Here is a 23,567-nt window from a genome sequence, read left to right as displayed (position 1 = left end):
GTCACCATTCAGCCATTGCCACTGGGCTTTTGGAGGTTGGTACAGGAAGAGGTTGGCGTTGTTTCCTGTGGTAGAAACCTGCCCTGACTCAGCTCAGTGTGAGGAAGCTGGTGAATGAAACAGCAACCGCACCAAGCTGGCAAGGCAGAGATCTGGGCCCAGTAGCAAGGGAGAGCCCTAGGCGACAGGAAACCTCCGCTGGGCTGCAGCCTTCTGCTGTCTTTGTAGCCGTTGAGATCCTGATGTCGTCTTCTTCCTGATTCACCCATGAAGACTTGGGGCCGGACCTCCCCTCCAGCCTGTGCGTCACGGGTGGCCCTGCCAGGAGTGGGGGAGACATAGCTCTGAGGATCACGGGGACACACAAGCTTCTCCACCGCTACCAGGTTTCAGTCCATGGAGATGTTGCACAAAGGCAGTTCGTTTCTCTGGAGGCCACCAAAATCACAGACACACACTCATTAGATGGCACAAAAGGTGCATTTACAAATAGGGTCAGAGCAGAGTCAAGAACTCAGATTACTCCGCACCAACAAAGGAATTTTGCAGGCAGAATTTATCCTCTCCCTCCTGGGCACGTGTGCAGAAACAGGAACTCTTACAGCTCACTTCCGTTTCATACAAGCATACATGTGAGTTACATCACTACATACATTGCATGTATAGTATAATTAGCTACTTAAGTATGCAGGGTGGAGAAGTAAATATTCCTCAGCTAATTAAGCATGCCTAGAAACTTCAGCAGGTCACCAAGAGTTTACTTCCCCGCCCCCCAAGGCCACAGTCAGTTGAATTCCAGCTTCTGTAATCTGTATGAGAAAGGCTAGGGAGAAGCTGGGGGAGAGTCTGCAATTTAGCATAAGAAAGGCTGTGGCAAGGCTGGGAAAGAAAAAAGTCCTTGGCAGTGTTTCTTTCTTATCAGGTGCAAGATGCAAGCTGTGCATTTCTAACAATACTCCATTTCTAACAGAGACATGCTCATTGTGTGCACTACAGCGGGGCAGTTACAGCCCATGTAGACAGGTGGGCCTGTCGGCACACACGGACATAGGAGCTACCCACTCCTGGCTCGCAGTGCTTGGGTGGGCTGGTCCCGTGCACTGAGCCCGGGTGCAGTCCTACAGCTGCTCTTCACTTCCCTGCACACAGCTGCTGGGGGAAGAGGAAGGGGCACCCTGGCAGGCACAAGTGAAAACATAGGCCAAAACTGAAAGTACAAGCCAGGGTCACGGGGCTGTCACATTTGGACCAAACCTCCCTCATCACTGCCATCAGGTGCACCAGCCTGCCCATCGCATCCACCTCTCCGGCCTGGTTTTGCCCCTGAGGGCCCCAAAGGTGAGTGCAGGGGCTGCCTTTAGAGCAGAGAAGCAGTGACAGGGCCCAGAGGCTTGCTGCGCTTCTCCTGAATCAGTGCAGAAAACTGCAGCTGGGTGGGACCGTGCAGTGGTTCCCTTTTCTCCTGGCAGCTGCTTGTTGCTTTGTCTCTGCTGCTTCTCTGCCTCAGCACTTGGTCTCAGGCTGCAGGGACAGGGAGGGCTTGGAAAAGCAGATCCCAATGTTTCCATGAGCATATGCATGTGTGTATTTGGGGGTTCTTGCTGCTTTTTCCTTGGGTGGGGAGAATCTTGGAAGCAGCCGAAGCAGGGAGGGGGTACAGCCAGAGCCGGGATTGCACACGAATGTTCAGGGTGCCAAAAACATGTAACTTCGTTGGATGTGATGGTGACCTAAGCTGTTAGGATCACATTAAGGAGATGGTTTCATAGTTTCATAGTTTCTAGGGTCGGAAGAGACCTGAGTAGATCATCTAGTCCAACCCCCTGTCATGGCAAGAAAGAGTACTGGGGTCAAACGACCCCAGCAAGGTGTTCAACTAACCTCCTCTTAAACACCCCCAGGGTAGGAGCCAGCACCACTTCTCTCAGAAGTTGGGTCCAGATCCTAGCCGCCTTGACCGTGAAGTCACACCTCCTGATGTCTAGCCTCAATCTCCCCTCTGCCAGCTTGTGACCATTATTCCTGGTCACTCCTGGCAGTGCTCGGGGGAACAGGGACCCCCCCAATGCCTGCTGATCCCCCCTGACTAGTTTGTAACAGGCCACTAGATCCCCCTCGGCCTTCTCTTGTGGAGGCTGAACAGGTTCAGGTCCCACAGCCTCTCCTCGTAGGGCCTGCCCCGCTGCCCCCTGACTATGCGAGTGCCCTCCTCTGCACCCTCTCCACGTTGTCCACATCCCTCCTGAAGTGCGGTGCCCAGACCTGGAGGCAGTACTCCAGCTGCGGCCTGACCAGTGCCACATAGAGGGGGAGGATCACCTCCTTGGACCTGCTCGAGATGCATCTGTGGATGCATGATAAGGTACGGTTGGACTGCATCCCCACATTGCCGGCCCATGTTCATCTTGGAGTCAATGATGACCCCAAGATCCTTTTCTGCCTCTATGCTGACAAGAAGGGAGTTCCCCAGCCTGTAGGTATGGTGCCAGTTGTTCCTCCCCAGGTGTATCACTTTGCACTTGTCTGTGTTGAATCCCATTCTATTCTCATCTGCCCACCCCTGTAACCTGTCTAGCTCCGATTGTAGCCTATTTCTCCTTTCTAGCGTGCCCACGTCCCCCCACATCTTAGTGTCATCAGCAACTTTGAACAGGTGCTTTTTACCCTCTCATCCAAGTCACTGATGAAGATGTTGAACAGTGCAGGCCTGAGGACCGAGCCCTGGGGGACCCCACTGCCCACATCCCTCCAGGTCGAACATGACCCGTCCACCACCATCCCTCCAGCTAGTTGGTGACCCAATTGATTGTTTAGGTGTTGGCACCACAGTCCCCCAGTTTCTTACTAAGAACAGGGTGAGGGACAGTGGGAAAAGCCTTCCAGAAGTCCAGGAAGACTATATCCACTGCTGCCCCTGCATCTAAGGATTTGGTGACCTGGTCATAGAAGGCCACCAGGTTGGTCTGACAGGACCTGCCTCGAATGAACCCATGTTGGTTGCCCCTAAGCATGAAATCCTCTGCTGGCCCCTCGTGGATGTGTGCCAGCATAATTTTCTCGAACAGCTTGCCTAGGATCTAGGTAAGTCTAACTGGCCTATAGTTTCCTGGGTCCTCCTTTTTGAAGACTGGAACCACACTGGCCTTCTTCCAGTCCTCTGAACCACACCAGAGCACCATGAGTGCTCGTAAAGCTGTGCCCAGGGTCCTGCAATGACCGCAGCCAATTCCTTTAGTACTCTAGGGTGGAAATCGTCCAGACCCGCTGACTTGAATACATCCAGTCCCTCCAGAAGTTCCCTAACTAGTTCCTCACTAACACTTAGCTTAGGTGTGTCTCCCCTGGGGCCTGAGGGGAGCCCAGAGGGTGGGTGACTGTTCCAGTCCCTGCTCAGGAAAATGGAGGCAAAGAAATTGTTAAACATGTTAGCTTTGTCATCTGGTGTGACAACCAGATTTCCTAAGAGTTTTTCTGCAGGGGCCCCACATTACCTGGAACCTTCTTTTTACCCCCTATGTATTTTAAAAAGGACTTCTTATTGTCCTTAATGCAGGAAGCTAGTCCTAATTCCATCTCTGCCTTGGCCTTCCTGACTGCTCCCCTACATCCCCGAGCAACTGCAGTATAGTCATCCCTGGTGATGTCCCCTTCTTTCCATTGGGTGTACACCTCCCTTTTAGCTAGGAGACGCTCCTGGATGCTTTTGGTGAGCCATGGGGGCTTGTGTGCCCTCCTTCTCCCTTTGATCCTCATTGGGATTACCTCCCTTTGGGCTTGGAGGATCATCTCCTTAGGGAGCGAACACTCTCCTTGGACACCTGGCTCCCCTCCCCTCTGGGACCACAGTGCCTCCCTGGCTATTCTCCTTAGCTCACTTAAGCTTGCCCTCCTTAAATCTAGGGCTGCTGCCTTGCTGCAGGCCTTTGCCACCTTGTGCTGGATGGTGAATCCCAGCAGGCAGTGATCACTCTTGCCCAGGTAGTTGAGCACCCGCAGCCCCCTCACCAGGTCATATCCCGTGGCCAGCACTAGGTCCAACAAGGCGTCCCCCCTGGTGGTGCTGTGCACCTCCTGGGTTAGATGGAGGTCCTGCATTCTGGCTAGGAACCTACGTTAGCGGTGAGATCTGGCTGACTGCTCTTCCCAGCAGATGTCCGGGCAGTTCAGGTCCCCCATGACTACCACATCCTTAGACTTCACTACCTCCGTGAGCTGACCTAAGAATTCCTGGTCAAGCTCTTCCCCTTGGTTGGGAGGTCTGTAGTAGACTCCCACTGTTAAGTCTCTTTCCCCTCGACTGCCTGGTATTCTAACCCAGAGCACTTCACAGTGTCCTTCCCCTGCTTCTTTGTTAATTGATGAGGATGTGTATTCCTTCTTAATGTAGAGTGCCACGCCCCCACCTTTCCTTCCTATCTCGTCCCTCCTGTACAGCCTATAACCCTTGACATTCACCGCCCAGTCATGCGTTGATGTCCTAGGTAACAGAGGAAAGTGGGTTTGAGTCTATTCTTATACACCGGCATGGCTCAAGCCTCCAAGAGCCCACAATCTAGGTCAGGGGCAGGCAATTATTTTGGCTTGACGGATGCTTACTGAGTTTTGGTGAGCTGTCAAGGACCACAAGAGTAGTGCTGCCCCTGGATAGGTGCCATGACCCTTGGTTGCTATCTTGGGACCGGAGATCCTGCCCCTAACCCCTGACCTTGACCACTGGAAGTCCCTCCCCTTGCCCCAGAAGTATTCCATTTGGAAAGGGGATTTGCCATCTTGGAACTGGAAAAAAAAAAGATATACTAAAAATCAAACATCTACAATAAAAAATTTTAATTTTAGTTTTAAAAAATACTTTTGTCCCAATGCATGTGCTCGTGTCGTATATATAGAGGTGATTGCATAATAGCTCAGAAGTCTTGCTCAAATATTGCAGGGGGTGTGGAGGGGTGTTGGAGGTATGGAGGAATGGGTGTGGGGTTTGTGGGGGCCTGTGGGTATATGTGTGTGGATGTGTGTATGTGGGGTGTGGGGGAGGGAGAGAGTATGTGTGGATGTGGGTGGGGGGTTTGTGGGGGTTGTGTGTGTGCACGTGTGTATAGCTGGTTGGGTTTGGGGTTTATGGGGTGTGTGGAGGTGGAGAGTGCCTGGAGGTGTGCTTGCTGGGGGGGGGTGGCATGTGCATGGGGGTGTATGAATGTGTGTGAGTGGTGAGGTGTGTGCGCATAGCAGTGAGTGGGGCTCCCCAAGAGGCACATAGGGGTGTGTGTTTCTGTGCATGTGGAGAGGGGTCTGGGGGCTGTAGGGTTTGTTGGGCTGTGGGGGAGGGTGTGGGTAGGTGCAGTGTTTGTGGGGTGTGTGATTGTGTGTGAGGGGGTGTGGTTGTGAGGTTTGCAGGGCAGTGCCTGTGGGTATGGTGGGGTGTGCATGGGACCCCCCCACATAGGCCACTGAGCCAGTCAGCATTTGCCCACACCACACAACAGCCCAGAGCCCATGCACCCTGCGGCACCTCCCTGCCAGCAGCGCGCAGCCCTAACATGCCCCACGCCTGCTCTGGACTCACTCCAGCAGGAGCGGATCAGCAGGTCCTCACTCCACAGCCCTGACCTGGCCCACCCTGTGCCTGGTCCAGATTCACCTGCTCATGCTAAACAGCACTAGGGGCGGCCGGGCAGAAACTTGCTCAGCGCGGGAGAAAAGTGGCCCAATCCCCCCTGCTGCTGCCTGGCCCTCACTGCTGCACCCACCCAGAGCCTACACCTGGGCTGCTGTGTAGGGGAGCATTAGCAGCACAGAGGAGCTGTACGGTAGCCCAGCGTGGGCTCCGGGCAGCTGGTCTAGGCAGAGAGACAGGTAAGACGGTACTACCCTTTTTGTGCCCACATATCCAGGTTTCCAGCTGCCTGATGATGACATTTTTGGCCCGTGGTGGTTCTATTCCCTGAGCAGCATGGACACAGAAGTCTCTCTGGGGCTATGGGGAAGATTCAGTGGGCCTGATCAGACAGATATGTGCATTAACTCCTGACACAAGCAAAATGTGGCATGTGGACCAGATAGGCACTCCTGCCAGGAGATGAGATGGGGAGACAACTACACAAGGTACAAGATAGTCCAGTACCAGGATGATCAGTTGGAACCTCCTTAATTTTTGGTTTCACGTATTTTGCAGAAGCTTCGTGACCCAGGATTATCTTTAAAATCCACAAAATCAACAAAAAAGCCTTAATAAAATTAAAAAGCTGAATTGCCAGCCATCCTCGCTGCCAGGAGGGGAAGGCACAGGCTGGTGGGATGGCATGAAGGGCAGCCAGCAGCAAAGTTGTCAACCACCCCCTTGCCCCTTCTTCCCCCACTGGGGCTAGTTGGGGCTGGTCCTGCTTTGAGCAGGGAGTTGAACTGGATGTGAGCTCCTTGAGTCCCTTCCAACCCTCATTTTCTATGATTCTCTCCAATGACCAGAGCTGAGGTGCGGGGCTGCCATAAAACACCCACAAAATCATCTCTGCATGCTGCAAGCGTGCTGCAAAAAACCCCTTGTCTCACTGTGATTTAAGTAGGTCCCTAAGGATCAGATTAGAACAAGAACATCCAAATCAGAGTGTCAAACAGGGGCGGGCAATTATTTTGGGTAGAGGGCCACTTACTGAGTTTTGGCAAGCCATCGAGGCCGCATGATAGGGCACCAGGGGAAGATAAATATTAATTTTCTAAAATTTGTAGGGGCCCTGCAGGCTGGCTAGAATGGCCTAGTGGGCCGCATCTGGCCCGTGGGCTGCACTTTGCCCACCCCTGATATAGAAAAACCCTGTGGGACAGGATGGCTCCAGATAGTCAAAACACAGTTATTTCTTTTGACCATTGTACAAAATGAGAACAGGAAATGATGGGAATGTGGTCTTGGCCTATTTGAACCATATGGATCCATCATGTGGATTCCTAGATGTCCACACTGTATGGGTAACAGAATTGAAAACAGCCTCTTACACTGCTAGGAAACAGTCACTTAGATTCATAAACGCAGATGGCAGGGCAGGGGACACCTTAAAAACTAACTGGGTCAGAAAGGTGTGAGCTGCTTCATCAGGTGCCAGCATAAAATGCCCTGCTGCCTACAAATCCCAACACCAGGGTCCTCCTCCACTTCCCAGCCCCTTCCATCCCTTCTTGGCCTTCTGGTTTTCTTCCCCTACCCCAAGCCCTGCATCTCCATCCGTCCTCAAAAGCAATGTTCTTCCCCCATCAGCAGCATAGCTACTGCCATCTCTAGGCCCTCTCCTAACCAGCGGAAAGTTTGATGGGGCAGGTAGCGGGCTACCTGTAGCATCTGATGAAGTAGGCGGGTGGGGGGTTGCACTGGGCTGGTATCAAGGTGGCTTCTTCTGTTTTTAGCTTTGCCACTAACTGAGCAAGTCATCATGCATTCTGGGCTAAACTACTTGCACAGGAGCCGGCCTGGGCATGACGGACACAACCAGTGAGCAGTTGTGGGGATGTTGGCTCAGGTGCCATCACTGTGGAAAGAATCATGGCCTCTTTGAATCTGGAGCTGTTCTGGCCATGTCTGCCTGAGGGCGCCTGCAGCCCTGTACCTTGTGGGTGTCCTCTGTGGGAAAGGCAGGGGTTGGGGGAGCAAACCTGGAGGCTGAAGGAGCTGATCAACCTGACACACTGGGAGGGACTGGCTGGAGAAAGCATGAAAAGGAGTTTTTAAAGGTTTAGACCAGTTTTGCAACTGAGATGCAAGCGCTGAAATCCATTTTCTGCAAAGGAACTGGATCCAGAATAGTGAAAAAAGTGACCTTTTTTTTTCTTTCCTCAACATTTCCATTACTGCTACAGCTGGATTTTCCTGAAGCTGCACCATGAAAGTTATACTGGTCTTGGCGATCCTTTATGCATGCTGGAAAATCTGGCAGATACTCAAAAAGGTAAAGTTGTTGCACATCATCCTTCCCCACCCTTTTCAGCCCAAATAGATGGTTGTCACATGCCTAAAGGTTGCTGGAGCAGCACCCTCTAATCTTTCATGTTAAAGAGAACTGTCATTGACTTGGAACTATGTACTGGTGTCAGGGATTAAGACAATAAGAACTGTGCCTAGACCTCAGCCTGGGTCTTAGTACCTGGCTGTCAGCACGTCTACACATTCATTAATGTGCTTTTGGTAATAGGCATTAGAGAAAGCACGTTTTTTGTTATGCTTTAAGCCAAATAGACTAGTGCATGATAAAAAGCATGTGTAGATGCACCCATGGAGGAGTAAATAAGGCTGTCTACACCTTCCAGGAATAGGTGGGTGAGGAGAAGGAAGGATGGAACAGAGCTTTGGCCTCACTGCTACTATCCACTTTCCAGAGTAGCTCATCTGGCTTCACTACTTCTGATTCATTGCTGTTGTGAGGATATGGATCTTAGTAATGTGGTCACATGGGTACATCTACACATGCACTTTAATGTGCATTAGTCTATTTTAATGTTCATTAAAATGTCACCAAAAAACGATGCTCTTTAGCTAATGTGCATGAAAATAGGCTACTGTGCATTTTCCCACTACCTCACAATGGGGGACATATCTATTCATTCATTAGTGCGCTTTTGCTACTGCGCATTAAATTTAGTACCTGTAATGAGAGGTATGAAATGAATGCACATCAGGCTGCCCTAATGCACAGTAGCAGAAGAGCACACTTTTTAGTGATGCTTAATGCTCAGGAGCCTATTTTTACTTTACATTAGCATATTAGCATGGGTTTTGATGTGAATGTGTATAGCAGAGGTGAGGAATTATTTTGAACGGAGGGCCGCTTACTGAGATTTGGTAAGCTATCAAGGGCCACATGCCAGGCAGCCAGGGGCAGATAAATATTCATTTTCTAATTAATATCTAACTCAGAATTGAAGGGTTCCCCCCACAAATTAGCTCCTGCATCTGGGACATCTGTCGGGTTGCAGAACATGACACTTAAAAATAAAATCATCTTGGCTTTATTCTCTCAGGAGACTCGCCCCTTGGACATGATACCCAATGCTTTTGATGACCAGTATATAGGGTGTTCTGACATGGAAATACAAGCAAAAGACCTGCTGGAGGAAGAACTAGAAATGAACACGCTCCTGAAAGATCAGTGGAATAAGGCAGCAAAGAAATGGAATGAAGTGAAAGGAAGCGTCCCAAAAGGCTTTCACGAAAACTATGGAAAAGCAGTCATAGTGTATACTGACTCCATATTTAACAGCCAATTTAATGAGGCAGTGATGACTAGTGGGGAAACTCTAGCTACTTACAAAGATAACTTCAAATTCAAAGGCTTTCATTATTATTTGACAAGAGCTTTGCAGGTCCTCAGTGAGGACTACAATCCGAGGTACCACAAGCAGGTATTCAGGGGAGTTGAAAAAGTTGCATATCAGTACAGCAACTCTGGCCCCGTCAGGTTTGGACGTTTTGCCTCTTCGTCTTTCAGTAGAGCTGTAGCTGAAGAATTTGGCACAACCACGTTCTTCACCATCAACACTGGCTTTGGGGTTAATATCACGAGATTTTCATATAACGTGTCACAACAGGAAGTGCTAATCCCGCCCTGTGAGATATTCAAGGTGGTTCACGTAGATCATGAGAGCAACCACTACTTCCTCCAGAGCACCAGACAGACCTGCAGCTACTTTAACTGTGCATATGAAGGGAGTGAGTACTGCTCTGAGTGTCTGCAATTCTTCTAGGGGTTTGCGTGCCTCGGTGAATTAGAAAATGTCAGCCTAGAGATACAAATACTCAGGACTCAGTAGTTAATAGTCAAACAACAGAGACAAAGATGTACTAATGAGATGCTGCCCTTGGTCTTTCCTCACAGAAGCATTCACCAAAACTGAAGTAAATCTATTTTTATCTAGTGAGAGACAACCCCTGTATGCAATGGAAATTATTGCCACAAGTTTTAATTAAGATCCATATCTCAGCAGCAGTCCAAAAAGGATCGCCGTTCACGTGCACAGTGGACGTGTCTACGCAAGACACTTTACTGTGAAGTAAACTAATCTACTGCAGAGTAAAGCATCACCATCTACACATGCAGATGCTTACTGCACAGTAAATTAGTTTACTGCATGGTAATGATAATTGCATGTGAAGACAGGCCGAGTAAGAAACCTGCTGTTATGTCTTATAGCAGTGGGGACCAATCTTCTTGGCAGGCATGCCTCGAGTTAAGCCCCACACCACCCCATCCCTCCAGTGCTATTCCAATCCCCTTCCCCTGCCCCATCTGCTGCTCAGCTCTCTGCTCCCTGCTCTACCTGTGGCTCTGCAGATTAAGATGGCTTCTGTTGTAAGAGTTGTCCGCATGCTACACCACCCTACCTCAGCGTAAGTCTCTCTTCTCCACGGTACAGTCACCCTTCAGAGAGGCAGGAGTGATTCTCCACAAGTATCAGGGGTTTCCCCTCTCTAAATAAGCCAGATAAAACCTACCACCTTGACACTATTTGCTGCAGCAAGGCCTCCTGGGGACAGTTATACTGAGGGAGCTGGGCCATGTGTTTACTTGTTACTGGCTGCATTGACATAAGATGCTCACTGCTCAGTAGGTCATGACTACTGCGCAGTAGCTTGTTACTACTGTGTGGTGGTGTCACAGGGCATGAACCGCAGTAGTCATGAGCTACTGAGCAGTCAGCATCACCAGGAAGCCGTGCAGGGATGCTACTGCACAGTAACACCAGTTCCTGAGAAGTCATTTAGTTCTTGGGTATGCAAGTACCAAAAGACTGTGCAGTAAGAAATGCACAGCTAACATCTCGTGTAGACGCGGCCACTAGAGAGTCAGTTTGCTACTGGAATGATTAGAATGAGGCTGATGCACTGGCACGGGCAGCCTGCCGTTCACTGTAACCCCTAATTTGAGCCTGTGTTTGCCTTTCAGCTGAGAAGAGTTCGGAGTGTATTGACACGGGTAAGAATCTTCTTGTCTTCACAAGTCCAAATGCTTCTTTCCCTCTTTAAGAATGTGCTGAGCAGAAAGCATCTCACCAGGGCAGATCTCAGTGAAGCGAAACAAGTCGAGTGGATATTAAACACAACCGATGCAGCATCCTTGGCCATTTGTAGACATGCTATACACAGTCTATACACTTGACAGCCCCTTAACAGACGTTGGAAGTAATTAGGAAGGGATAAGAAGCCTGTGTAGGCACTGCTACATTTTTGCTGTTTTCTACGGTACTGTTCCAGAAGCTGTAAATGACCTGATAGATAGCAGAGTGAAGTGATGTTGGCACTTTTAGACTCATAAAATCATAGAAAATGAGGATTAGAAGGGACCTGAGAGCTAAGGACACAAGTTACACATAAACCAGTTTAAGTGACCAGAAATTGGTTTAAACCTGTAACAGAACAGAAGTTCAGTACACATAAACCAGTTTGAAAAAGACTGAAACTGGTTTGAGATAAACCTGGTTGAAAATAGTATCAGACTTACCTGATTTGGCTCAAACTGGTGTATGCAATGCCTGTCCCAGACCCTTTGCTGGTTTAAGATAAATCAGACTCCCCCAGCATCCCAGCATGCTCTGTGGGCTGGGCGTGCTCTCTGCAGAAGAGCTGGCCCCTCCCCTCTGCTCCCTGGCTGCAGGTCCTGCACAGATTTGTGGGCACAAAGCATCTGCCTGGCTTCTCCCTGCTAAGCAGGGGTTATTCCGCCCGCATCTCCTCTGCCCTTTGCAGATGCCTCAGCATCAGCTAGCAGACCACATGCTGGCTATGATCCATACTGTGAGGCAGACAGGATTTTTGGAGCTAATCAACAGGTAGCTTAATGTCCTTCCTTGGAAAAGCTGTTTAAGAATAGATGTTTAAGAGGAGCCCCATTAGTTAGTGGAGAGAGGCTTAGTTATCTTAATGGCTTGATAGACACCGAGTTAGGGGTGATAAACATTCCCTGCTGGGCTGCTTGGGGGTTTGTGGGGAGGGAATAACAAAAGAGTCCTGCTGGCCATGCCCCTCTCAGCTCAGCCCTGTGAAAAGGAAGCGAGGGCTGCTCTAGCCCCCAGCTTCTAGCCTGAGACACTGCAGGCATGTGCCTGCATTTCTGGAATGAAAAGGGAATGTCTATCCACCTCCAAATTAGTTCAAGCTTTGCAGGTTAGACTAGGTTATACCAAGCATGGTCTGTGCACCACCACTCTGGGTAGCATGTTCCAGTGCTTCCCCATCTTCCTAGTGAGAAAGTTTGCCCTAATATCCAAGCTTAACGTCCCCTGATGCAACTTGAGCCCGTTGCTACTTGTTCTGTCATCTGCCCCCTCTAAGAACAGTCCAGCTCCATCCCCTTTGCAGCCCCCCTGCAGGAAGATAAAGGCTGTTTTGATCTTTTCTTGTTCACAGCTACTAGAAGACAAAGCAAGATGAAAACTGTGGTGGCCTGGGCCTGTTACCTTTTACTGTGCCACTTTGTCTACAGGAAGTTCTCGTCCTATATGTCTAGATAATTTTTTTTCAACTTTAAAATAAACCAAGCTGCAAGTGCTCATTAGGTGCAAAACTTCAGGTCTCAGTGCTCCAAGACAAAAGCAGGAACATGGAGAAAACACAGCTGACACCTGCTTCCACCAGCTTTGAAGACACATTATGAATGGAAATGTAACAGCAAGTTCATTTGATTCCACATGCCACTTGCCACAGGCAGCATGGGAGGACAACCAAGCCAGGCTGATCGAGGAGGTGTTTGAGTCACTCCTGGCACAGGGTATTGGTAGAGTGTGGGCACAGCCCAGGGATGCAGAGTGGGAAATTTCTGGTATCGCTGTCTCAGACTTACCTGCAGCCTTGCAGGAATGGGGGCCTGGCCGTAGGTAGACAGAAGTGGGCAGGTTGATTCCTAGTGTGCCCACCAACAGGTTTCATAGTTTTATAGTTTCACAGTTTGTAGGGTCGGAAGGGACCTGAGCATATCATCTAGTCCGACCCCCTGCCATGGCAGGAAAGAGTACTGGGGTCACATGACCCCAGCACGATGTTCATCTACCCTCCCCTTAAACACCCCCAGGGTAGGAGCCTGCACCACTTCTCTTGGAAGTTGGTCCCAGACCCTAGCCGCCCTGACCGTGAAGTCGCCTCCTGATATCTAACCTAAACCTCCCCTCTGCCAGCTTGTGACCGCTATTCCTGGTCACTCCTGGAGGTGCTTGGGGAAACAGTGACTTCCCCAATGCCTGCTGATCCCCCCTGACTAGTTTATAACAGGCCACAAGATCCCCCTCAGCCTTCTCTTGTGGAGGCTGAACAGATTCAGGTCCCACAGCCTATCCTCATAGGGCCTGCTCTGTTGTCCCCTGATCATACGAGTGGCCTCCTCTGGACCCTCTCCATGCTGTCCACATCCCTCTTGAAGTGCGGCGCCCAGACCTGGGGGCAGTACTCCAGCTGCGGCCTGACCAGTGCCGCATAGAGGGGGAGGATCACCTCCCCGGACCTGCTCGAGATGCATCTGTGGATGCAGGACAAGGTGCGGTTGGTCTTCCTGACCGCGTCCCCACACTGGTGGCCCATGTTCATCTTGGAGTCAATGATGACCCCCAGATCCCTTTCTGCCTGTGTGCTGACAAGAGGGGAGTTCCCTAACCTGTAGGTATGGTGGTGGCTCTTCCTCCTGAGGTGCAGCACCTTGCACTTGTCTGTGTTGAAACCCATCCTATTCTTGTCCGCCCAGCCCTGTAACCTGTCGAGGTCTGATTGTAGCCTGTTGGTTCCTTCCAGTGTGCCCACATCCCCCTACATCTTAGTGTCATCATCAGATTTGAACAGGTGCTTTTTACCCTCTCATCCAAATCGCTGATGAAGATGTTGAACTGTGCGGGCCCGAGGACCGAGCCCTGGGGGACCCCACTGCCCACGTCCTTCCAGGTTGGGAAGGACTCATCTACTACCACCCTCTGGGTGCGGCCCTCCAGCCAGTTGGCAACCCGTTTGACTGTGTGGGTGTCTACACCACAGCCCCCCAGTTTCTTAATGAGAAGGGGGTGAGAGACAGTGTCAAAAGCCTTCCGGAAGTCCAGGAAGACTATATCCACTGCTGCCCCCTGCATCTAATGATCTGGTGATCTGATTGTAAAAGGCCGCCAGGTTGGTCTGACAGTACCTGCCACTGATGAACCCGTGTTGGTTGCCCCTAAGCATGTAGTCCCCTGCTGGCCCCTCGTGGATGTGTGCCAGCATAATTTTCTCAAATAGCTTGCCTAGGATCGAGGTGAGACTAACCAGCCTATGGTTTCTGGGTCCTCCTTCCTGCCTTTTTTGAAGATGGGGACCACGTTGGCCCTCTTCCAGTCCTCCGGTACCTCACCAGAGCACCATGAGTGCTCGTAAAGCCGTGCCGGGGGACTTGCAATGACCTCGGCCAGTTCCTTTAGAACTCTAGGGTGGAGATCATCCGGGCCGGCTGACTTGAATATGTCCAGCCCCTCCAGAAGCTCCCTAACTAAATCCTCGCTAACCCGTGGCCCAGGTGTGCCTCCCCCGGGGCCCGAGAGGGGCCCAGCAGGGAGGTGGCTGTTCTGGTCCCTACTTAGGAAGACGGAGGCAAAGAAATCGTTAAACATGTTAGCTTTGCCGTCTGGTGTGATGACCAAGTTTCCCATGGCGTCCTGCAAGGGCCCCACATTACCCGGGACCTTCTTTTTACCTCCTACGTATTTAAAAAAGGACTTCTTATTGTCCTTAATCTGGGAAGCTAGTCCCAGTTCCATCTCTGCCTTGGTCTTCCTAACTACCCCCCTACATCCCCGAGCAACTGCAGAATAGCCCTCCCTGGTGATGACCCCTTCTTTCCACTGGGTGTAAGCCTCCTTTTTAGCAAGGACACATTCCAGGATGCTTTTGATGAGCCATGGGGGCTTGTGTGCTCTCCTGCTCCCTTTGATCCTCGTTGGGATTACTTTCCTTTGGGCTTGGAGGATCGTCTCCTTAAGGAGTGACCACTCTCCTTGGACACCTGGCTCCCCTCCCCCCCAGAACCTCAGCGCTTCCCCAACTATCCTCCTTAGCTCGTTGAACTCTGCCCTCCAAAAATCTAGAGCCACTGCCTGACTGCATGTCTTTTCCACCTTGCGCTGGATGGTGAATCCCAGCGGGCGATGATCGCGCAGCCCCCTTGCATCATCAGGGAAAGGTGGAGCTGTCCCATCCCAGCATGTCTCTCGTCGTGATGTGCCGGTCGTGGCTGAGGAAGCCAAAGCCCTCCTCGAAGCACCATTCCTGTAGCCACCAGTTTGTCTCTGCGATGCACATTTCATGTCGTCTGTCTCGTCCACTCACTGGCAGGATAGAAGAGAAAATCACTTGTGCGCCCATCTCCTTCAGCACGCACCGCAGAGCATGGTAGTCCTCCATCAGGCGATCAGGGCTCCTCCTGGCCGCATCGTTAGTGCCCACATGGACTAGGACCATGGGGTAATAATCGGTGGGCTGGATTACGGTCTGGAGCATCCTTTCACATCCTGAATCCTTGCTCCAGGTAGGCAGTAAACCTCATGTGCCGAGGGGTCCCGGCAACAGATGGGGCCCTCCGTACCTCTCAGGATGGAGTCATCAGTGACAATCACGCGACACTTCTTCCTCCTGGCTATCTTGCCTCCTTCAGCCTGCACGGGACCCGGTGTGTGTGGAGTTGCCTCCTCCCTGGTTTCGTCCTCTCTGTCCTCCTCCTCCAGGGCTGCCAGAGCTTTGTACCTGTTCTTCAGCCGGACTGTAGGAACTGGTGCTGCCGTGGTACGAGCAGCCCTGGCATGGGAGGTGACCATCTGCCACTTAGCAGTGGAGGGCTCATCAAGAGGTGCATCCTCCTTGGTCGTACAACCCTGCAGGGAAAGAAAATAGCTGTCAATTTCCTCCTCTGCCTCCCTGATTCCCCTCCGCCTGCTGACCTCCTCCCGGAGCTCCCTCACCTGCGCCTCCAGGGCCCTAAGGAAGGTGCCTGCAGGACAGGTGTGGGGGTCCCCAGTCCCTGCCCCCCAGGCCTTGCTGGGCAGCTCCCGCAGGCCAGGGGGTTGGGGGACGCCAGCCCCGCCGTGGGCTCTGTCTGGGTGGAGGCCTCAGACAAGCCCCGGGAAGGCCGCACCCCCCGGGCAGAGGCCCTGGCAGCACTCCCTGTCGACACCATCGTAGGAGTTCCTAGCTGAGTTCGGGTCCTCTGGCCCGCACTAACAAGAGTCGGTCTCTCGGCCCCTCCTGCTCCCCCTCCAGTGCAAACTCTGGTGCATACGCCAGCGCACTCTTACACACCACGCAGGTTTGTGAGCTCTGTTCGCGTGGCTCGGGAGCGTGGCTCCCTACCAGCTCAGCTAAGAGGGATCCAGGGGGCTTCCCCTCCAGACCCGGCTCAGCTGCGTTGGCCCCTCTGCCCCACTTAGCTTAGGGGGATCAGCTGCTGCTGCCCCCGCTGCTGCTCCATTTGCCTCTGCTGCTCTTGCTTCTGCTCCGGGTCAGGTAAGGGGGCACACGTGTGTGCAAGACACACGTGTGCCTGTGTCTTTACTCTCCGTGCTGCTCCTAGCTCCCGAGTGCCAGAAGCTACGTCAAACCACGGCTTTTAAAGGCTGCGGTTTTAATTTCCCACCTCCGCTCTATCCACCAGTCAGGCGCTCCAGACTTACCAGAAGTGCCTACCAGTGATCCCGCCCCGCTTCTCTCTCTCGCTAGGTCGCTGATTAGGTCGTCCCCCATAGCCAGTACCAGGTCGAGCAGCGCTTTGCCTCTCGTCGGCCCATAGACTTCTTGAGTCAGGTAGAGGCCATCCACGCACGAGAGAAAGCTTTGCGCCTGCTCAGATTTAGCTGAGTGATCTTCCCACGAGATGTCCGGGTAATTGAAGTCACCCATGACAACCAAGGTCCTGGAGCAAGCGGCCTCAGTCAGTTCCCGGGCGAACTCCTGGTCAAGCTCAGGACTTTGAGTGGGAGGTCTGTAGTAGACTCCCACCGTTGTGTCCCCTGTGCCCTATTCCCCATGAATTTTTACCCAGAGGGTCTCTAGCTGTCCATGCCGGTCGCCAACATCAGCTTGCAGATACATGTAGCTTTCCTTCACATAGAGAGCTACACCCCCGCCCCTTTTGTCAACACGATCCCTCCTGTACAGGGTATAGCCCTCTATACCGGTGGTCCAGTCATGGGTGGAGTCCCACCAGGTCTCCGTTATCCCAATGACGTCATAATTCTTTGCGCTGAGCAGGAGGACGAGCTCGTCCTGCTTGTTGCCCAGGCTCCTGGCATTAGTGTACAGGCAGGCAAGTGAGCCCTTGGGGGCTCTTGCCTTGCCCACAGATTGTGCCAGGGCTGGGGCAGGGGTGGGCTCCCTTAAGTGCCTTGGTCCGCTGGCTTTGCAAGGGCCGTTCAGCGGGCCAGCAGGGGCAGTAGTCCCCCCATCCCCCAGCGGTGGAGCAGGTCAGCCAGCCTGGCTGAGAAGAGCCTCCTCCCCAGGGGGGAGAGGTGGAGGCCATCTCTTCCTAGCAGCTCGCTGCCTCTCTCTCCAAAGAGCGGGCTGTGGTCATGGAAGCGAAAGCCTTCCCGATGACACCAGGGCCGCAGTCTTTGGTTCACTGCGTGGATCCTCCTCTCCCTCCTCAGCCCATAGCCCGAGACTGGGAGGATCGACGAAAACACCACCTGAGCTCCCAGACCCCTAAGCCCCGCTCCCAACTCCCTGTAGCGCCTCATGACCTGGCTGGGGGTGCTCCGAGCCGTGTCATTGGTGCCCACGTGAATAAGGAGCATGGGGTAGTGGTCTGTGGGCCGGAGGAGCTGCGGGATCCTCTCCGCAATGTCTCGGATGCGGGCCCCCGGGAAGCAGCAGACTTCCCGAGCTAAGGGGTCGGGGCGGCACATTGCCCCCTCAGTGCCCACAGGTTGGAGTCTCCCACAACAAACACCTTTCACTTTGTCTTGGGGAGAGCGGGGCCAGTAGCTGCGGTCGAGCCTGGGTTGCCTGCGGGAGCTGGCAACTGCGTGGGCTCTGCCGGGGCTGCAAGAGGTGTGAACCTTTTGCTAAGCTCTAGTGAGGGAAGGAGGGCTGTGAAGCCAGTTAGCAGGCCAGGTGGGGGGGTGACACAGCACAGGAGCCCCTTGGGGACACTCGCAGCCCAGCGAGTGTGAGGACACTCACAACTTGCCATCCCGCACAGACGGCGTGCCAGAGCTGCACACAGGGAGTTAGGGGCGTCCATGTGACAAGAGAACCGCGACCCCAAGCCTGGAGATGCTCGGGGGGGGACGTGAGTGAGGTTCACAAAGCAGTGAAGAAAACGTCACGAGGGGTTTACGACCAACTCTGTCTCACCAGACATGAGACGAGCGGGCCGTCAGTTCAAAACGAACAGCAGGAAGTTGTGTGTCACCTGGCGTGCACTCAAGGGGAAGCTCCTTGCCACCGGATGCGGTGGAAGCTGATCGGTTTGCCCCAAGCGCTGTTTCCCATGCCCGGAGGAAAGGGGCCTCCGCAGCTATTGCACGTGGGAGTGAAGGGCATGGCTTCTGCACCACAATATCTTGGACCGTCAATGCTGGAGACTGCAAGCATGGGCGACTGGTGCCTCCTGAGTCTGGGGGGCACCAGATCACCGACGGCGGGGTCCCCCAGCGGCCGATCACCAAGCCAGTGGCGAAACCGGAAGTGCACTTCCGGTTTCACGGCTGGTGTTTCCAGAGGGTGCAAGACCGATCTCAGGGGTGCAAGTGCACCTGTGTTAGGGCAGCATGTCGCATTTTATGCTTTAAAGCTGCACCTGTTTATCGAGTGGTGAATTATAGTATTGTTTAAAGTTTTCTTTTACATCCAGCCTAAAGGTCTGTACGGCCTCGTTGTTATCTGAACTTTTCGTTTGCTGGCGTTTGCAAGATCAGCTGGCCTTGTTCCTTGCAAGCAGCTCACAGCCTTGAGTTTCTTTCTTTTGTCTATCGCTGTGAGAAGTTTTTCTAACACAACATAGTAATAGTTTTGTTCCTAGCTCAAATGAACTGAACTTGGCACCAACCAACTGAATCAGAGGGCTGAAACGATTGGCTATGTTAATGAAAGTGATAAAGGAGACCAATGGACAATGCTTAAAGTAAGACGCAATTAAGAGGTGTGCTCGTAATGGGGATGTTGAACAAAGGAGTATGTTAACAGGGTAGAATATGAGCAATATGCTGACTGCAGAGAGATCAATCCAAAAGCAAGGAGTCATCAAAGGAGGCAAGTTAAAGCAAAGCATAAAAGGGGGAAGCAAGAAAGTTAAGTGTGTCCTCGTCATCCTCATCATTTACAGCACGAATCCAGCTTTCAACACCTGTCTGCATCATCCCAGCCAACGACGCACCCTTTGCTTCAGGAACTGAGTGGCCGTCTTTTCTGTGAAGCAAAGTAACCTCGGGGATTGGGTGAGAACTTTGTACTAAGTGGTTTTCTCCCTCTGAATATAGAAACTACTGAGATAATACTTGGACTAATAAAGTTAACTTTGATTTTAGGACACGGAGTGATCTCTGTTTGTAGTTCACGTGCCACTGAAGGGTAATTGTGCTTTAGCGATCCCCAAGCACTCTGCTGCCCTGACAGATGTTCCCCACGTTAATAGATCCTGTAGCCTGATGCAAATGGTTTGTGCTTGAGCTTAGCAGGCTTCCTGCCTGTTGCAGTGGGAAAGAGGTCATTGCAGGAAGGCAAAAACCATGGACCGGGAGGCAGGACAAACAAGCCAGCCCCCTTTGCTTCTCATGGCCTCCTTTAAGGGAGAGATGCAGAGCAGGGGACAGTGCTTGGGGTGTCTCCAGTGAGTGGAAACGAGCCAAGAGCCCGATTCAGGGGTCTCCTCCCTGTGGCAGAAAGCCACCTTGGTTTTTCCCCAAATTCTCTGCCCTGCGACAATGAGATCAAGATGGGCCCATCACAGAGGACTCACACCTCAGCCTGTCTCTTTAGGTAACTTGAGCTGGCTGCATTAGGGAGGGAGGGGGGAACCTGCTCCTTCTGCCTACGGGACTAGTATCATCTATCTGGGTGAGGGGCATCTACCTGGTGGGCTGGAACCTGCCCAGCAACTGGTGATGTATTTCAAATCAGTTGGCCGACAGACAACCGGAGCTGGCCTCCACTGGACCAGGTGAATGAGGTCACAGGGGCTAGATAAGTTGGGACTGCCCAGGAGGTGGGGGCAGCAGCCATGCAGGGGGACACAGAGAAGCCTTACTATCTGAAACTGGCTCTCTCTCACCCCAAAACTCAAGAGCTGGAAGCAGCCTGCCTCCAGAGTGGAAACTTCACCAGTCTCTGGAAGATGCTTTTAAGTCAGCTACTCAAGATCTGATTCGATATCTAGCTGGCCATAACTCAGATGCGTGACCAAAAGCCTACCTCAGCCAGACTGTTTGCTCTTTAGGATTTCTAGGATATTGCTCCATCTTGTACCCTATTTTCACCCTACCCTTGTAATCAATACAGTCCTCCTTTGTGACCGGTGTGAGAGACTTATTGAGGGGTGGGTCTAAATTATGCCTAAGAGACCCCTTAGGTCTGCGGACTAAGGGAGACTATACGTTTTGCCCCCGGACGTGGGGAAGTGCCCCAAGTCCTGTACTGGGTCGAGTACCCGTCAGACTATTAGGCCTGTGTTTCCCTGAGGACACAGGGCCGAGACAGTCCCTTCTCGGGGTGGTGGGGACGACGTTACCCCCAGACTAGCGAGTGTGCTCCAGGAGAGGGGTCGGCCAAGCATAAGGCACCCCTAGGAAGGCACTCAGAGCCTGGCAGGTGTCGGGCGCAGGGAGGTGGGCGGCTCAACGCAGGAGCGCCCCCTACTGGCCCTCCACACGTGGTGACAGTGGCGGGATAATACCCTGCTGTTTTACAGGCATAATTTAGGAAGAGTAATAGAGTCACTGAAATCCCTTGAGCAAACCATTTCTAATTTGGCATCAGGTCGACTAGATAGTGTAGATGGCCAGGGTGGGAGACGAGTATGTCCAAATGACCGTGCCTGAACTAAAAGAACGGGCGGAAGAGAGAGGCCTTCATGTGAAGAAAGGGCTAAGGAAGGAGGAACTCATTAAACTCCTGTGTGACAATGACTCAGCCACAGAGCAACCTCCACACACGTCAACTCTTGAGTCCTCCCCAGAATCAGCGCCGCACGCCAAGTCCGCAGTCCTCAGGGAGATCAACCCCTACGGAGGAGCGACAGGGCAAGCTCAAGTATGAGTTGGAGTTGAAAAAGGCTCAGATGGAGGCCCAGCGGGAGAAGGCAAAGATGAAGATGGAGGCCCAGCGTGAGAAGGCGCAGCTGGAGAAGGCAAAGATAGAGATGGAGCTGAAAAAGAGGGAGATGGAAGCCCAGCTGGAGCTGAAAAGGATGGAGCTGGCGGAGAAGACAGCACAGCGAGAGGCACCTAGTCAGCAGCCCAACGGGGGAGGTGAGAGCCCTCCGCGAGCACCTGGGGAACACCCCAAACCGAACTCCTCAGCCTTCACTCGCTACCGACCCGGAGATGACCCCGACATATTCCTCAGCACCTTTGAAAGGCAAGCCCGACGGTTAAAGGTGCCCGAGGAGGAGTACATGCTGCACATAGCCGCTTTGGTAGATGGCGACTTGGCGGTGGTCCTGAACAGCCTGCCCTCAGATGCAGCTGATGACTATAATACCTTCAAACAGGCCGTGTCTTTGAGGTTCAAGTTAGAACTGGGCTATTTTCGGAAAAAATTCCGGAATCTCGTCCCACAGCCCGAGAAGTCAATGACTAATTTTATGGCCGTGTTGTGGGATGCACTCGTTAAATGGGCGGACGGAGCCAAGGCTGACACTAGAGAGAAGCTGCTTCATCTTATGGTGCTGGACCCGTAGGACATTAGGCCTGTGTTTCCCCGAGGACACAGGGCCGAGAGTGAGTCCATTCTTGGGGTGGTGGCAGCTACGTTACCCCCAGGCTAGCGAGTGTGCTCCGGGAAGGGGGTCGGCCGGACATAAGGCGCCCCTAGGGAGGCATTCGGAGCCTGGCAGGGGGTCGGGCGCAGGGAGGTGGGCGACTCAATGCAGGAGCGCCCCCTACTGGCCCGCCACACAGGACACTGTAGGGTGGGAGTTTCTCACAGGCACCTCGCTATTCACCCCTTTTGTTTGAATCTTATGGATTTGAAGAGCTTTATATGACCACCCAGAGCTGCTAAGCCACGACAGGCCCAGATGGAATATGTGCATGTGTGTGTGTGCTTGCACACTCAGGAAGAAAGCCATAAGAATATTATGGGAGGGAAGCTGTGTGGGACCTCAGCCTCGAGCCAGGTCTGAGAGAGCGTGCATGGCCTCCTGGCAGAGCTCGCTGTGCATGCTCAGGTCTGGCATGGGTGCATGATTACGGTCAGGTCGGGTGCATGGTCGAGGCTGGCACATTGCCAAGGTCATGTGAGGTGACATGACCTCAGCAGGACAAAGGAGCTTCTTGCATGTGGGTGTACTGAGGGGCTCAGGAGTGCTCTGCAGTGACCGCAGCACTCAGGGCACTCCGCTGGGCTTGCATTTGGCCGTCCCTCTCTGCTCAGCCACGTGTTAACAAGCCTTCAGGCACAAAACAGCCTTCCTCGGGCCTGGAAAGGGAGCCAAGGCAGCCCAAGGGAGACACACGGTAGAGCCATGACTTGTGTTTGACTGAGTTTGCAAAGGAAACCATGGGTTAAAAAGGGGAAGAGGGCTGCACAGTTGAAGACTGGAGAAGGGTGTAGTGTCCACTTCCCTTTCCCTTGCATAATGAGGTTCAACTCATCGGTCCATCTGACAGGTGTCTTATGCTGTATCTGCTTCTGTCCCAGACCTGAAACTCATCAAATCTCTCTCAACTATAAATCCAAGTTCAGAAAGCAAAATTACCAAACAAATCCTTCATCTCACACATCCCCTGGACGGTCACAGCTCCAAAACCACTACAGGCCTACAAGGATAAAGCCGTGAGATCTTGCCCCAGATTTAGAGACCGGGCAAGGTCTCACTAGGCAGTTGGGAACAGGCCCATTTCTAAGACAGGAGAGCAAAACCCCCTCTATCCAGCCCCGGTGTCTGTCCTCCAGACTGAACATGCCAGATTCAGGCGGCATCGTACAATTCTCCCTGAGCCCAGGAGAGAGCCAGCTATCCCGATCTCCGGTGCTCTGGCACACCTGTGAGCCTTTGACAAAGCATGGGCTGCAGTGACAGGGCAGGGGAGCCTCTACTTTCCCCTTGAGGCAAATGCAATCAGCCAGGTCGTGCACTTTTATCCAGGTGTGTTCTTGAACACCAACCAACCTCAGCCTCACTGGAGAAAAGACCCTGAGCCCCTGTGCAACCCCTAAAACACAAGAGGTGGGTTCACACCAGCCTGACCTCCCCCAGGTTCGTGTCCCCAACCAAACTCCTCCTGATTTCTGGGAAGTTACTTGAAAACCTAGTTCGCAGGCTCCACATGTGGATTGGTGACACTCCTTTTCCATTTGTAAATCGGTGAGTGGATGACACTGTATCATATGAAGTTTATCAGTTTTGACAGAAAGAATATGCTTAATCCTCAAGCAA

General features: G+C 52.5%; 1 protein-coding gene across 1 annotated transcript; it reads left to right on the top strand.

Moving 5' to 3' along the window:
• The first annotated feature begins 1,205 nt into the window (after nt 1-1,205).
• On the top strand, nt 1,206-21,866 carry LOC149875578 (T-cell ecto-ADP-ribosyltransferase 2-like). Its single transcript, XM_090056676.1, has 7 exons — nt 1,206-1,338; nt 7,840-7,928; nt 8,998-9,685; nt 10,920-10,949; nt 11,720-11,802; nt 21,144-21,291; nt 21,487-21,866. Exons 2-7 carry the CDS (start codon nt 7,863-7,865, stop codon nt 21,864-21,866), a joined length of 1,395 nt encoding a protein of 464 aa, XP_089912802.1. The 5' UTR covers nt 1,206-1,338; nt 7,840-7,862.
• The last annotated feature ends 1,701 nt before the right edge of the window (nt 21,867-23,567 follow it).

This window comes from Crocodylus siamensis, chromosome 1 (genome assembly GCF_052110815.1).
Source record: "Crocodylus siamensis isolate JL-2025a chromosome 1, ASM5211081v1, whole genome shotgun sequence".
Classification (NCBI taxonomy): domain Eukaryota; kingdom Metazoa; phylum Chordata; order Crocodylia; family Crocodylidae; genus Crocodylus; species Crocodylus siamensis.
Note: the sequence above shows the minus strand (reverse complement) of the source record. Positions and strands in the feature narration are given on the sequence as shown.

Excerpts from the sequence above, each read along its gene's own strand:
- LOC149875578 (XM_090056676.1), top strand. The coding sequence starts at position 7,863 with ATGAAAGTTATACTGGTCTTGGCGATCCTTTATGCATGCTGGAAAATC. Across the intron at positions 11,803-21,143 it reads TTTTTGGAGCTAATCAACAG|AATCAGCGCCGCACGCCAAG; the intron begins GTAGCTTAATGT and ends AGTCCTCCCCAG. Across the intron at positions 21,292-21,486 it reads GATGAAGATGGAGGCCCAGC|CCTTCACTCGCTACCGACCC; the intron begins GTGAGAAGGCGC and ends CGAACTCCTCAG.